The sequence below is a fragment of the Miscanthus floridulus genome, chromosome 2 (assembly GCF_019320115.1).
Source record: "Miscanthus floridulus cultivar M001 chromosome 2, ASM1932011v1, whole genome shotgun sequence".
NCBI lineage: Eukaryota > Viridiplantae > Streptophyta > Magnoliopsida > Poales > Poaceae > Miscanthus > Miscanthus floridulus.
In genome coordinates this window covers 159,579,945-159,593,981 of record NC_089581.1, presented here as the reverse complement: position 1 = coordinate 159,593,981, position 14,037 = coordinate 159,579,945, and the positions used below count along the sequence as shown (strand labels likewise).

The 14,037-nt window shown below is 42.2% G+C and overlaps 3 protein-coding genes across 4 annotated transcripts; 1 reads left to right on the top strand and 2 right to left on the bottom strand.

The window, feature by feature from the left end:
- Positions 1 to 16: 16 nt before the first annotated feature.
- LOC136534883 (protein ALP1-like) lies at positions 17 to 3,641 on the bottom strand. Of its 2 annotated transcripts, XM_066527246.1 has the most exons (4): positions 3,196 to 3,641; positions 2,265 to 2,774; positions 1,951 to 2,176; positions 1,244 to 1,860 (listed from the first exon to the last, which is right to left on the bottom strand). In XM_066527246.1, the coding sequence occupies exons 2-4, from the start codon at positions 2,772 to 2,774 to the stop codon at positions 1,421 to 1,423; spliced, it is 1,176 nt and encodes a 391-aa protein (XP_066383343.1). In that variant the 5' UTR covers positions 3,196 to 3,641; the 3' UTR covers positions 1,244 to 1,420. The 2 variants fall into 2 exon arrangements, with proteins under 2 accessions (XP_066383349.1, XP_066383343.1); XM_066527252.1 differs by lacking the exons at positions 1,244 to 1,860; positions 1,951 to 2,176; positions 2,265 to 2,774 and adding exons at positions 17 to 798; positions 903 to 1,236 and having other exon boundaries at positions 3,196 to 3,622.
- A 1,392-nt stretch (positions 3,642 to 5,033) lies between these two features.
- On the bottom strand, positions 5,034 to 9,189 carry LOC136534989 (uncharacterized). The gene is made up of 5 exons (XM_066527338.1): positions 8,880 to 9,189; positions 8,705 to 8,787; positions 6,983 to 7,038; positions 6,793 to 6,886; positions 5,034 to 5,350 (listed from the first exon to the last, which is right to left on the bottom strand). The coding sequence occupies exons 1-4, from the start codon at positions 9,049 to 9,051 to the stop codon at positions 6,808 to 6,810; spliced, it is 390 nt and encodes a 129-aa protein (XP_066383435.1). The 5' UTR covers positions 9,052 to 9,189; the 3' UTR covers positions 5,034 to 5,350; positions 6,793 to 6,807.
- A 507-nt stretch (positions 9,190 to 9,696) lies between these two features.
- LOC136534964 (small nuclear ribonucleoprotein SmD3b-like) lies at positions 9,697 to 14,009 on the top strand. Its single transcript, XM_066527312.1, has 5 exons — positions 9,697 to 9,960; positions 10,061 to 10,113; positions 10,213 to 10,279; positions 10,374 to 10,430; positions 13,637 to 14,009. The coding sequence occupies exons 1-5, from the start codon at positions 9,802 to 9,804 to the stop codon at positions 13,697 to 13,699; spliced, it is 399 nt and encodes a 132-aa protein (XP_066383409.1). The 5' UTR covers positions 9,697 to 9,801; the 3' UTR covers positions 13,700 to 14,009.
- Positions 14,010 to 14,037: the final 28 nt, after the last annotated feature.

Genomic DNA, 14,037 nt, shown 5'->3' with positions numbered 1-14,037 from the left:
TAATATAACAGGCACATATAAAAGTCTTGGCCATATTACAAATAAAAGTCTTAGGCCATATCCATAGGCACATTACACACTAATATCAAGTCTGATGCTTGCACGATGCATCAAGTTCAAGCCTTACACAATATATAGCAAGTTCAAGGCTTCCACATAGCAAGACACAAGCTTACTTAGACCACAAATATAAAGTTCTATATGGTACCAACAAAAGAACCATCCCATGACTACAACTTACCCTTACTGCCCAGGGTAGTTGTCAGCAATGTGCTTTGCAACCCAATTGAATTTATGTTCAAAAGGCAAGGAGTTGAAAGCTCTAGCTATGTGAGGATGTTGGACCAAGTAGGAATGGTAGAAGGATAAGTGAGTCGAATTGAAACTACCACTCATAGCCATCAAGTTGTCATACAAATCATCCGGCACATCATTGTCAGGTTTCCCCGCTTCCTTTATCGCCTTGGCTAACTTGGTACTTCCCCATTTAATTGCAGCAACCAATGGATCTTGGTCAGTCATGGCCCTCTTCTTGCCCTTGTCCCTCTTCTTAGGATTGGTGGCCTTGGTAGCCGATGAAGTTGCCGCATTGTTGTCTTCATTTGCATTCCTATCACTCTGTACCTCCATCCTCTGTACCTCATTGTCCCAGTCATCTGTACTGTCTTCCTGTGTACCTAGAGGCACACCCGAGTCCTTTGCAAACTTGCCTGTAGCCATGGTACTTCCAAATATTGTGTGCATCTCCTCAAAGTGTTGAATAGGCTTGTTTAGAAAATCAGCATCAGACTTGTGATCCTGCAATATATGTACATTTTTAGCAACTACTATTATGTGACAACTAATAATTCAGCAACTATTATTAGATTATTATATGTGAGAACTAATAATTCAGCAAATACCTTAATATGATTGTTGTAGTGCTCATCATCAAGAGTTATAGTGAAGGTATCTTCATCCCAACCAGCAGCACTCAAACCACGAAGGTCACATATTTTACGAAACTTCTTTTGCCATGTCTTAAGGTGATTCTTAACCTGCTCACCACTGCGCACAATGCCAAATTTCTCTTGAAGAGCCTTTGCACACCCATTGTAGTGAACCATCTTGAAGGTGGATGAAGTCTTGGTGCCATTAACCACTAAATTGGCAAGGTATTCGAGCATGCAGGCTGACCAAGTTGAAGTCCAAGTAGCATGTCCACCAGTCCCTGCACTACCCTCTGCTTCCATTCCCCTACAAAATAAACAATGCAATATATGTCCTCAAATAATAATGCCAACAAAGTAGCAAACAAAGTAGCAAACAACGTGGCAATCAAATATCTGTAGAAATATGTCCTCAAATACAATTTCAGCCCTCAAATACAATTATTATATTGTCCAAGAAAAAAATACAACACAAATTACATTGACTGATACTAGTTTCCATGGCTTTGACGATCTGCCCACATTTGGGCAGCCAGGCCTTCCCTAAAAGCTAGCATAATGGCATTCTCACTTGCTGTCCCAGCATATGTGGTGTGCTGGGTGTCCTCATCGTTGTCACTTGGTATATTGAATTCATCACTCCCATCTTCAATCACCCAATTATGAATGATGCAGCAAGCAACAACAATATCAACTTGAGTTTCATAAGGAAAAAAAGGAGAGGCATCATCAAGTACTTTGAATCTCCTTTTTAGTGCTCCAAATGCTTGCTCTACTATGATTCTCAATGAGCAGTGCCTACGGTTGAACAATTCCTTCTCATTTTGCACCGGATTCCTCCCCCATTCATTCAAGTGGTATCGTACACCCCGAAAAGGGGGTAAAAATCCTGGTTTGGCTCCATATCCAGCATCAACTAGGTAATATTTACCTAACATATGATGCATAGTTAGGTTACATCTCAATGATCTATTAATTTTGATGAACAAATTTATGGACAAGACATAGGTTCTTGTATTACCTTGTGGCACACGAAGGCCACCCTCACGTGTTAAAGCATCACGTAAAACTAGTGCGTCATGTGCTGTCCCCTCCCATCCGGCCAACACATAGGTGAACTTTTGGTCAAAATCTACGGCTGCCAGTACATTTTGAGTACAATGCTTGTATCTACCACGAAAAGCATGCTGCATTTCCTTTGGAATAGTGGCTCTTATATGTGTACCATCAAGTGCTCCTATACAATCCTACGTGATGTTCAAAGAAGTCAAGATTAGGTCAATTAGGTTTGGCAAAAAATAAACTTAGAATATGACATAAGGTTGAGCTTCACACCTTAAAGTATGGATACCACCTTGGGTCTCCTTCAATTTTAGCTGGAGTGTCCAATGAAGGGGGCCTAATATAATCATCTCGTAGCTCACCAATAGCATGAAGTACTTTGTTAAAATAACGACTGACCGTTTCTCCGGATCTACCAAAATTGGTTGCAATTACTCTATTCCTAACATTGTGCCCCACAGTATGCAAAAACATTGCCACTTGCTCCTCAACACACATATGAACGGTATCTTCAAGTAAACCACGATCTCTAAACAACTTACAAAACCTAAAGAAACGTGCTTTGTTCATTCTCAGCATGTTTACACAAGTTGTGTCATCCTTCCAGATTTTGTCATTGAGGTATTCCATTCTCTTCCTATCCCTTTCATATATTGGTGCATAAGTAATCCCTTCCCTTCTTGCAACTCGTTTTCTTTTCCTAGAGCGAACAACAATTGCCATGACACACAACAACCAATGTGCAGCAGCAGCAAAAACAAATGCCTTGAGCCTGTTATTCATCTACATACAGCAGCACAATCAAGCACAGCAGCACAATCAATATAGATCAGGTAGGTAAAAAGCAAATATTCAGAAGCAGACCCCATCCAATTCCATATAAGAGGTAACATGGTCTTAAAATTCATGTAGTTTGATTCAAAGTTACTTACAATTTAAGTCTGAGCACAATATACTACTGAAAGACCATCCATAGTTTGTTTCTATTCATAGGAAAAGGGTGCTCCTAACCATCTAGGCGTTGTACGCAAACGGCGGCCCCGCTGGCCGGTCAGCGGGCGGGGGGTCGAGGGGGGGGACGCCCCCTCGCGGGTTTCAGGGCAGCGCCCTGAAACCTCTCGGCATTTCATCAATCGCATCAATGAAATCGCTATGAAATCGCTATGAAAAAGTAACAACAGAACAAGACTAAACTAGTACTCACCTGCAGGGATCCGGGGCAGAGGGCGGCGCCGGTCCAGGGCAGAGGCCGGCGGGCGGGCGGCTCCTCGGGCGGACCTGGAGGCGGGCGGGGCGGCACCTCGGGCGCGGCGGGGCGGCTCCTCGGGCGCGGCGGACCAGGTAGGGTCGGCGCGGCGGACCAGGCGGGGCCGGCGCTGGGCGAGGCCGGCGCTGCGCAACCCTGGCGGAGATGCGGGGCTCGGCGCTGGGCGGCGGTGGTCTGATGGAGCGGTCGAGTGGAGGGGAGGTGAAGGGATAAGGTTTAGGGTTCTCAACCCGAGCGGAGCGGCTCCGTCCGCCAGATTTCGACGGAGCAATCGAACCCGCATATTGGAGGAATATTCTCCTGGGGTCGAACCCAACCCATCCCAAACCTCCATCCAAACAACCAGAAAATGGGTCGAACCCATTCGGGTTGGCTCCAGCACTCCAACCAAACAGACGGTAGAGGGAGATTGAATAAGCGAAACCTATAGTTAAAAACATCTTCATGTTATGTCAGTATATACTCGGCCAAGACGGGTTCTAAAATCGGTTAGGTAAAACCAAATTGAACTAGAATAGCTACCTACTGCTCTATCTCAAAACATCTTTTATAGAGGTGTTTCTTTTTTATCCCAACAAACTTAGTCACACATCATATGCACACAGAAACAAGCATACCCAAACATATCGAGTCAAGCACAAGTAAAAAAAAATGCACAAATAGAGATTGAGAGAACTCTACTGATTTTTGAATGAGTATAGTACTCGAAGGGCACCAATAAGACTCCTTAAAAAAAACTAGCCGTTAGTGTTAAAACAGCCTATTCACCCCCTGGGTCTAAATTTTAATCTTAGCCTATTCACCCCTCTGGGTCTAGTTGATTCTTTCAACTGTGCTCATATGATCATATAGTGTTTTGTTAGTGACCCTTTGAAAGTGAGACAAAATGTGTCCATCGGATAATCCGACGATGGAGAAACACATGCATCGGATTCACATAAACAACATTGAGCTCAATGAGTTCTTCCCTCCAACACTAAAAAGAATTCACAGAAAAACAAGTCAGTACATCGAATTTGTCAAAAACTATTCACGCAAAGCGGGTTACACCCTCAATTTTGCAATACAGGTGACTGGCTGCCGCTCTGTTGTAATATTGTTGTGTTCATCACCTGCAAACTAATTATTTGATCAAGGTGATTTATGAAAACAAAAACGTGTGGCGACCTTTGTTTTGCGGGTCAATATGACAAAGGGGTTGCCACATTGAGACCGAACTTGGTTTTCTTGCCCCTTAGTGGTTGGATTATGTGAATGAAACAAGGATATTCGAGGACACAGTAGTGTCGAAGTGCATGTGTTTGGGAGCACTTAGACTTAGTGTTAGGGCTTTTGTTTATATTTAGTCGTACTATTAAGTGGGTCAAGATTAGTGGCTTGATCAAAAGAATTTTGGTACAAACGTTAGGGTTACTCCGAACAAAGTTGATTAAGAGTGGCTAAAACAGATGGAGAATGAGTCTAGGGTTTCAAGAAGTTGATTGGGACAAGATCAGGTTTCAAACAGCGCCAGGATTGAATTTTTTAGTGCACTGGATAAATTGATCATGACCACTGGATCTTCCAGTGACAGCCGGTTCAAATTGGACATGTTTGCTGATGGGCACCATGTATGTGTACGTTAGACGGCAAACACTTAGCGCAAGCGAAAAATATTACGTTACTCCATCCTAGGTTTGAACAGGTCTTAATTCACCTGCTGCAAACTTCGTCACGAAGAGAACGGAAACGATCGAAGTAAAACACTAACATATACCAGAATAGTTCAGCATGCAAGACGAAGAAAAGGCATGTGGATATTCAAACAAGATTTCAGAAAACATTTAAACTGTTTGATGACTGACCGATGCTAAAAATGATCACAATAACAAAACTGTCACCATAAGTTAAAAATAAAGACCTCTTAAAAATAAGACTCATACTTCACATGTTCGCCGAAACAGTATAACATTCTCTTCTTTGATGAAGAACACTATACACTAGAAATCCTACGAACTATGACATTTTAACAATATCTTCTGAAGGCCAGGAGCACCACAACCCCACCTGCATAACAATATCTTCTGATGGCCAGGAGCACCACAACAGCCACCTGCATCAAGCAAAGAACAAGAAAAATGTAACTCAGATATCCCCATAAAGGTAATCATAATTGAATAATTCCATTACTCTGCCCGAAATGCGGATGTATCATGTATGCCATGCCCCATGCTTTACTGAAGCTTAACACATAGGCACTATCTGCTACTCATACTGCTATTGGTATAACAAGTAAAAATAAGAGGTGAGGATGACCTTGCCCAGTGGGTTGCATACTGGACAAGCAGACAGATTCATGAACACACATCAAAACCAATCAGAGCCGCATGCATGGTTTATAAAACTTCTAGTTGAAATGAAGACATGTGTGCATTCTAGCCTTCATAGCGGTAGTACAACAAATAGGTGGCAATTAACTAATTTCTAATTTCAGGTGACCTATAATTATTTTTCAGCAAACCACATCAATGCAAACCCAATGAAATTATTTTCCACTCCACTCCATGTGTAATGGAAGGAATTGGGTTTATCAGGATAAATTCAATCCCTTCCATTCCATATGGACTGGAGTGGAAAATGAACTAATTTTCCCCCTCAATCTCTCCCAACATGTATGGATTGGAGGGGTTTTTCATCTATCCAAACAGACCCTTAAGGAGAACTTGCCTCATTAGGACTTCCCACAAACTGTTTTCCTAACATATACCACGCCCTAAATCCGATTTTCTATTTCAGCAGCCTTTTACTCATTTTTGTTCCGTCCTAGCATTCCGTCAAATCTTGTCTCTGGTAGTCTTCCTCCCCTCCGCCGCTAACGCCCTCCTGGACACACCCTGCGTAGCAGCTTGCTGGTTCCCTTAGCATTCGTGCAGCTTAGTCTACCTGCACCTTGAATTCATGCGGCACATGCACCACAAACCACTTTGCTGCACACGACCACTATGAGGTGAAGCAACTCCAACTACATGAGCTCAGCGTGGGTTGGTGGTCCTTTTGCAGCTGGTGTGTTGGTGTGCCCAAGCTCAACACATCGCTGAAAGCTTGATCCCGCACCTGAGGTTCCATCCACGCTGCCCACCATGCAGCTGTATCTGCGGAGAACATGGCTTGAGCTCACCGGAAATCTATTTGGTTTCCATACCTGGAGCTTGGACAGCAGAGAGGGCAAATACAGGGAGAGGATGTGCTCATTTGAGAAAGGTAATAATGGTGAGAAATCCACAGAAGATGGACTAGAAAGGAAGGAGTGCTAAAATAGCAAACCGAATTTAGGGAGTGGTATGTTAGAAAAAGGGTTCATGGGGAGTGACAGGCAATTTTTTCAACATTTTAACTCTGGTTTGGCCAACACTTACAAGTGCTGAAGGGCTTCTTTACTAATGAAAGCGTGGTCAAGGCAACATCAAACTAATCACCATCTGACATCCTTACAAATTCACTGCTGAGGAGAACTGGAAAACCTAATACGCATTGAATCACACTAAAACAACTAACCTTAAAACACGAGATCTACTCTTCCTTGAGGCGCTTCTCGGTCTCTTCCAATGCCTTAATATCCTTGTTGAATTTTACTATACGATAAATGCACCTGTACCAGAAAGCAAATAATAAATAGTTAAAATTAAGACAATATGGACACTCATGGGAAGTCAACAAAGCAGATTCTGCTGATGAGAAACTTTACCAGTAAAGGAGGCATGCTGAAACACAAAGGATGACATTCCTCTGAGCTTTAAACATCTGTGCAGGAAAAAAATATCATTGAGACACAGAGGAACTAAAGAAACTAATAGTAAAACTCCCTTCCTATGAGAGGCTGAAAAAGCAGCAATATAATTGGTTGATATGGACAAGCTATTGGCATTAACTTTATAATTTTCTGAAGGGGTGTGGGTGATCCCCGTTACCAAACATACTAGAAGACGACCAAAAATCACATTCGAAAATCACAAAATCACAAAACATGAAAGCTAAGTCTATAAAAGTTTCACAACCGTTAAACTGCACACAAGAAAATGAATGGTAGAGCCACAAATGTTACAAAGAGAGAAAACATTCCAATGGCAGAGATAACTCAGTAGCAGTAGTGTCCACTGTCACCATGCAGGCTGTTTGTTTTAAAGGTGGGTTAATTTATGGAAGCTTGATAATAGACTCTGCCCTTTTTGTGAATGTAATATTGTAGAACAGCTTATGTGAAATGTATGGATAATGGTTGCAAATGCTGATATAGAATAGAACTTACTTTTTCAAATTATCATATACAAATTAAGGGGTATATCTGCTATTATTTTTTCCTCTCAAACATGCCACAACGGTGGTAATTATCATGCAACCTGCATAGTTATGCAGGATAGAATGTATATATATACGCTTATTAGTTCTTAACACAGGTACATACAACGTTACAGGACAGAAATATGGAATATGTTTAGGAAGATTGGTGTCCTTTTAAGAAATGTTGACATCAGTTGAGTTGGTGCTGTGTAGCTGCAAATGAACTTGTCACTTATGACATCTAACAAGATGTCTGCAGCAAATGAGAAAACATTAAGTTCCTCTAGAAATGTAGCTGATAGACAAGCCTCTTCTAATCTATGAGATGTTAGACTGCCATGGTTTTGAGCCCGTTACTTGCATGGTGGCCATAGAATGAAAGTTGAGTGGTTATACGACCCATACTAGACTATGTTTGTTTCCTCTGTTACCCACATGGTTTTTGAGTCGTTGCTTAGGCGTTGAGACATACCTCAGGTGTCAAAGGACGCCACAGGGTTTTAGTTATGGCATTCACCTAGGCGTCACCTAGAAGGCACCTAGGTGTCCAGGCGTACCTCCAGTGCTATAGGACGCCACATTGCCTCAAAAAACATGATTATCCAGATTCCAATTTTGCTTCTGCATCTTGTCTGGTTCCTAGTTTCTGGTTCTCTAACTTATATATACTAAAAAATAAAACTTTGCTTCTTTCCAGAGCCATTTAAAGTTTCGAAAGCAATCATCTAACTAAGCTGGCATATCAAAATCAAATTGAGAGCATCACTAAAAAAAGGGCGTACCCAGTGCAGAGAGCTCCCGCTCTCTGCGGGGTCTGGGGAAGGGTGTCAGTGGCAAGCCCTACCCTCGCCTGTGCAATGCGAGGAGACCGCGACTCGAACCCGGGTAAGAGCCTACCGCTTGCACCAGGCCCGCCCTTCTGAGAGCATCACTAAAACTTTACAAAATACTTGGCCACCTCACGCTTTTCTATCTAAGGCAGTAGAACCGATACAGACCAACTAAACAACTGAGCCTCATCAAGGGGAAAACAATCACTACATATTTCAGATTTACAAAGCTAAGCAGGAAAACCAGAACCCTAGAAGCACCACACAAATCTAAACATGGAAGGGATTCAATCACTCACAGATTTCTCGAAGCGAATGCGCTCTTCGGCGGTGCAAATCTCCGAGGTGCACATCAGCCTGTGCTCCTTCTTCCAGTAGATATCTGCACCCACATAAGGAAAAAAAAACAAGTCAGAGCCCGAAACGGGGTAGCAAGCAGAAGGTCGGGTGTCGGGGAGGCGGCGACGCACGCACCGAGGAGCTGGAAGGCGGCGAAGGGTATCACGCCGGAGAGGGGCTGCAGGAACAAGGACGTGAGCGCGACGATCTGGCCCCGCACGGCGCGGGGCACCGGGAGCGCGACCAGCGCAGCCACCGCCGCCTCCACCGCCACCACGCACGCCAGGATCATCCACTGCAGCGCCATCGGAACCCTGCTCGACTCGAACACTCTAGGAACTTCTCTCGTGAACGGGGCAGGGAAGGAAAGCAAAGCCGCGGGCGCCTCGGTCTCTCCGATCTGCGAGTTCGTACGGCTGGGGAGCGAAATGAATGTGGTGGGGGTTGGTTCGGCTTCTAGTCTAGGCCTTGTTTAGTTTACATCAAAATTCCAAGTTTTTTCACTCTCTCTCCATTACATCAATTTTTGGACGCTTGCATGGAGTATTAAATATAGATAAAAAAAATAACTAATTACACAGTTTAGTTGAAAATCACGAGATGAATCTTTTGAGCTTAGTTGGTCCACGATTGGACAATATTTACCAAATAAGACGAAAGTGCTACTATTCATCGGGTTGAAAAAATCTTCAATCTAAACAAGGCCCTAGTTCTGGGTGGACCGTGGACGGATCACGGACAGGTGGATTGAAGACGCGTCGCATCGGTTTCTTTTTCTTTCCTTCGTCTCGGGGCGATTTGCTTCATCGGCAAGCGATTCGGTGCGGTCGTTTTCGCGGCGACTTGGGCCGGGCTCCCCTCCTCTCAAATTTGGGCTCGTCTCGTAACAAACGGCCCGTTAAGATCCAAGCCTGCCTGTTTCCTTTCCTTTCTTCTCCCTTCGCCCTTGGTCCGCCTCGCTTCGTCACGTGCCGCCTCCTGTTTCCACGAGCTGGGGTTTTAGCGGCGCAAAAGGAGGGGGAAAGAGAGCCAGCGAGAGGGAGACGGAAAGGGGAAGATGAGCCGGAGCCTAGGGATCCCGGTGAAATTGCTCCATGAGGCAGTGGGTCACGTGGTGACAGTGGAGCTCAAGACCGGCGAAGTGTACCGGGGGTCCATGGTCGAGTGCGAGGATAACTGGAATTGCCAGCTCGAGAACATTACCTTCACCGCCAAGGTATGCTCTCATTGCCCGCGCTACCTTTGGATCTGAGCTAGATCCCCATGGATTCTGCTCCCCTGAGTAATTTTCTTCCTCTCTGTTGATTAATCTGCAGGATGGGAAGGTGTCGCAGCTGGAGCACGTCTTCATCAGAGGAAGCAGAGTGAGGTAATCGAAAAACTAGATTTATTTCGTGATGCAATGTTGTTGAGTTGTGGCGGCCTAATGTTTTTTCTGTGTGTGGGTTTTTCTGCTGTTATGTTACAGATTTATGATTATACCTGATATGCTCAAGAACGCCCCCATGTTCAAGCGCTTGGAAGCGAGGATTAGGGTTTGTGACTGATGACTCCCTGTATCGCTTAGTGTCTTGCTGTGAGAAACTAATGGTGAGATGGTACATAATTTGCTTGTTTTGTCAAATGTAGGGCAAAGGTTCGGCTATTGGAGTTGGCCGTGGGCGTGCTGTTGCAATGCGTGCTCGGGTAATGTTTCTTTCCATTGTTTTGAGTTATGACCCTTTTCACTATGATTGTTTCACCAGCGTATCTTTATTTCATTACATACTTTTCAGTATAATATGACTAACCTGTTTATGTAATTTGCAAAAGAAAATGCAATGTGTCCTTGTGAAATAATAAAGTTAACTGTGCATTTACTCTTTCCAAAGGCACCACAACACTTTTGTTGGTTTACTGCATAGAATAATCTCGCTTATTAGTTAAAATTGTGAATCTGCGGGGTATTTTTTTGGTACACTATCAAATATGTCAAAGATGAATAATGCTGCAAATCTAGCTTGCTCATGGATAGCTAGAACATCTCCATCAGTTATGTTCTTAAATTCTAATCTAATGGATATCATAACATCTTGGTTTTTTTTGTGTGTGTGTGTTCTCCATCAGTATGATAGCTAGAACATCTCCATCAGTTCTGTTCTCTTCATCAAAATACTGTTTCAATCTCTTCTCTTTTTTTTTCTCACTCTCTACCTTAATCATTGTTTTTTTTTCTTTGCCTTTGGTTTGGCCGTATATGATTGGCTCATCCATACAAACCACCAATACAGATAATTGTTATTCACTTCCATTGGACCATCTTCTATAATTTGATTTTATCTTCTTTTGCCCGCAAGGCCTTAACTAACGAAAACCCAAAATGATTATGACAAGGTTGCAAATTGCTGCCCCTAAGGGTCTACACCGACCCTAAAGGGGGGCAGACCCAGTGCCGGAGGCTCCCACATGAGTGGGGTCTGGGGGAAGAATAAACTGAGACAAGCCTTTCCCCCGCAAAATCTGCGGAGAGGCTGCTTTGAACCCACGACCTGGTGACTTAGTGAGACAGCTCTCACCACTGCACCAGGCCTGCCCTTCACGGTCTACACCGACCCTATTTAATTTAATTGTTAGTACTACTTTTCCCAAAATATGGCACATTTATTTTGGAAAACTAGTACTCAAACTGAACTAAAGAGGGTTGATGGAGACCTTTAAGGGCACCCACCTGCACCCACCCTGTGACTATAGTAGGTAAACAAAAAAAATATTCACTGACACTGGATCATCTTCTATAATCTAATTTTTATCTTCCTTTCCCCGTAAGTTCCTAAGTAATCAGAACCTAAAATGACTAAGCTGGAAAAAAGTGGAAATGGAAGAGTGGCTATAAGATAAGAAAATTTTGGCGCAGTACCATGTTGGATGAAGGGACCGCCATTGCCCCTTTGGAAAAAGGGGGAAAATACCTAAAATTATGTGTATTGGACTTCTGGTATTGTTAACCGTAGTTCATTAGTGGTAAGCAAGTGGACAGTTTTTTTTTCTCTTATATCAGTATTATTATTGTTACATTTTGTGTTTGTGTGGCAAAAATTGTTGTTTCTGTCATGCTTGTTGAGTATCATCCGTTTTATGCATTTCTCTTGTTAATCAAGATTCAAGAAGTATTCTAAATTCAGAGCTTGCCATTGCCAATAGGATGCAATGGTACCCAAATACTGCTTCCTTGGGAAAATCGAGAGTTTTCCTAAAAAATATATTGTCATCTTTTAATAAAAGCAATATGTATATAGCATAGTTTTTCTTCAAATTGACTTGTTTGTCTTCTATGTAAGACCATTTTTAACTTTAAAGTTTTGTGATACATTGGAGTAAATAAGCACTGCAGACATGAGTCCAGAACCATGAATGTTTTGTTAATCTAACGTTAATATAGAAAAATGATATAATTCAGTAGTTTTTGCTTTGAAATACATGAGGTAGGAGGGCATGATTTCGTAAGTTGCAGTTCTCTTGGTCTTGATGCCTAAAATCAGTCAGACAGTGGGTATGATTACTGCTATGTTTTTTATATTAAGATAGTGACCTATATGTAGAGCAGATTAATTTTTACTGGTATGTTTTTATATTAAGATAGTGACTATTTTGTAAACCTTTGTTCATGGGGATGTTCTTCTCTTTATGATAGATGCCTACATGGATGGAATTTGTGGGGTTAGTGTTACTCTATTGGCATTGGGGGAAGTTGAACAAACTGTCTAGGGTTAGTTGAGTAGGGAAAAAATGAGCATTTGTTATCAATGATTACAAAGAAAGTGTCGAGCATTGACATTTTCTGTTAAGACTTCAGAGTTCAGACTGGGTTATTGATAGACTTGGGAGCAATATGAACTGGTACGGATGCTGCAGCTATTTTAGTTTCATTGAGGTTAAAACCATCTTTTGACCATCAGAACATAACAGGAATTTTAGTTCTATGTCCTTCGCTTTAGCTGGTACCATGAGTCTGTGAGGGTAAATGAGACTGTTGGTAGGGTTTGTTTTTCCGCTCTCCTTTTAAACGATAAAACCAATGTAATGTGGTGGAGTGGACAAATGTGACATGCACAAATATATGAAATTAGGATGCGCTTTGGCACCAAAGTAAATTGTAGCTTCATTAGATACCATTGTGATGTTGTTAAACTGAATGAATTTTGAATATCATTCCTTCATTCGGTATTGAACCTTTCGTGGCTAGCTTCAGTGTTCTCTTTTTTCAGCTGGAAGTATAAAAAATTCATGGTTGTATACTCCCATCGTAAAACATATGTTTTTTTTTCCTTTTCTTTGGGAGGGAGGGAACGGTAGGAAGGGACCTTGGGTGCTGATTTTTTTTTCTTTGGGTTAATTGCTTTTCAAGACATAATCTGAGTGTCACTCACTTCTTTCAGTGATTTTCTTTTACTTGTAAGGATGGTTTCTTTTGAACTTCTTACATGGTTGAAAGATTCCCGCTGGCCTGGATTTTGAGCTTCTTATTTTGATCACTGAAACTGTGTTTATAATGGAATTGAAAGGTTTCCAATTCCACTTGAACACTGTGTCATCACTATTGTCAAGTTTGGTTTCTTGTCTTGTCGAACTTTCAGGGAATGAAGAAATAAGCTTGCACAACACGTTCTTTTAATCATTTTGTGAACTCTATAGTGCATCTTGTCAGTAGAGATGGGCACACATGGACCTGACAGTAGTGAAATCCAAAATATCTTGGTGAAGTGAACTACGCAACATCTCGAAGCACTTTTGTGTTATTTTCTTTAGAGTTTCATTTTGTGTGATTTCATAGAATCAAAGATATATGTGCATTCATTGATTCATCACTTGATAATTGATAGTTCCTATAAACTCTTTTGCCTGTCAATTTTTAGGCTGCTGCTGGTCGTGGTGGTGGTCCTGTTGGGCGAGGCAGCGCACCTCCAGTGAGGAGGTAGATTCTTCATGGTGTCATGCGGCTTTTCTCGTCTGGCTGAGGATGTTGCTGTCTGATGTCAGAACGCTGTCTCGTAGTCAAAACTGTCCTAATGTATAAGAGAGAATTATGTATTTGGCACTGAAACAAATCAGTCTTTCGCATTTAGCACTAAAAAATTTGAACTTTCTTATTCAGCACCAAGTTGAAATTTCCTTCCCTAGATAGCACTGCCGTCCATTTAGGCTAGTAACGGCGTCAAGTGGTTGGTAAAATGACATAAATGCCCTTCTTTGTAGCAGAAATACATAATGCCAAATAGGGAAATAATAGATGGACATGTTGTCAAATAAGAAAATT

Excerpts from the sequence above, each read along its gene's own strand:
- LOC136534989 (XM_066527338.1), bottom strand. The coding sequence starts at position 9,051 with ATGGCGCTGCAGTGGATGATCCTGGCGTGCGTGGTGGCGGTGGAGGCG. Across the intron at positions 8,788-8,879 it reads CGCCGCCTTCCAGCTCCTCG|ATATCTACTGGAAGAAGGAG; the intron begins GTGCGTGCGTCG and ends ATGTGGGTGCAG. Across the intron at positions 6,887-6,982 it reads TCAGCATGCCTCCTTTACTG|GTGCATTTATCGTATAGTAA; the intron begins GTAAAGTTTCTC and ends TTTCTGGTACAG.
- LOC136534964 (XM_066527312.1), top strand. The coding sequence starts at position 9,802 with ATGAGCCGGAGCCTAGGGATCCCGGTGAAATTGCTCCATGAGGCAGTG. Across the intron at positions 9,961-10,060 it reads ACATTACCTTCACCGCCAAG|GATGGGAAGGTGTCGCAGCT; the intron begins GTATGCTCTCAT and ends ATTAATCTGCAG. Across the intron at positions 10,431-13,636 it reads CTGTTGCAATGCGTGCTCGG|GCTGCTGCTGGTCGTGGTGG; the intron begins GTAATGTTTCTT and ends GTCAATTTTTAG.
- LOC136534883 (XM_066527246.1), bottom strand. The coding sequence starts at position 2,774 with ATGAATAACAGGCTCAAGGCATTTGTTTTTGCTGCTGCTGCACATTGG. Across the intron at positions 2,177-2,264 it reads GGTGGTATCCATACTTTAAG|GATTGTATAGGAGCACTTGA; the intron begins GTGTGAAGCTCA and ends AACATCACGTAG. Across the intron at positions 1,861-1,950 it reads TGGCCTTCGTGTGCCACAAG|GTAAATATTACCTAGTTGAT; the intron begins GTAATACAAGAA and ends ATCATATGTTAG.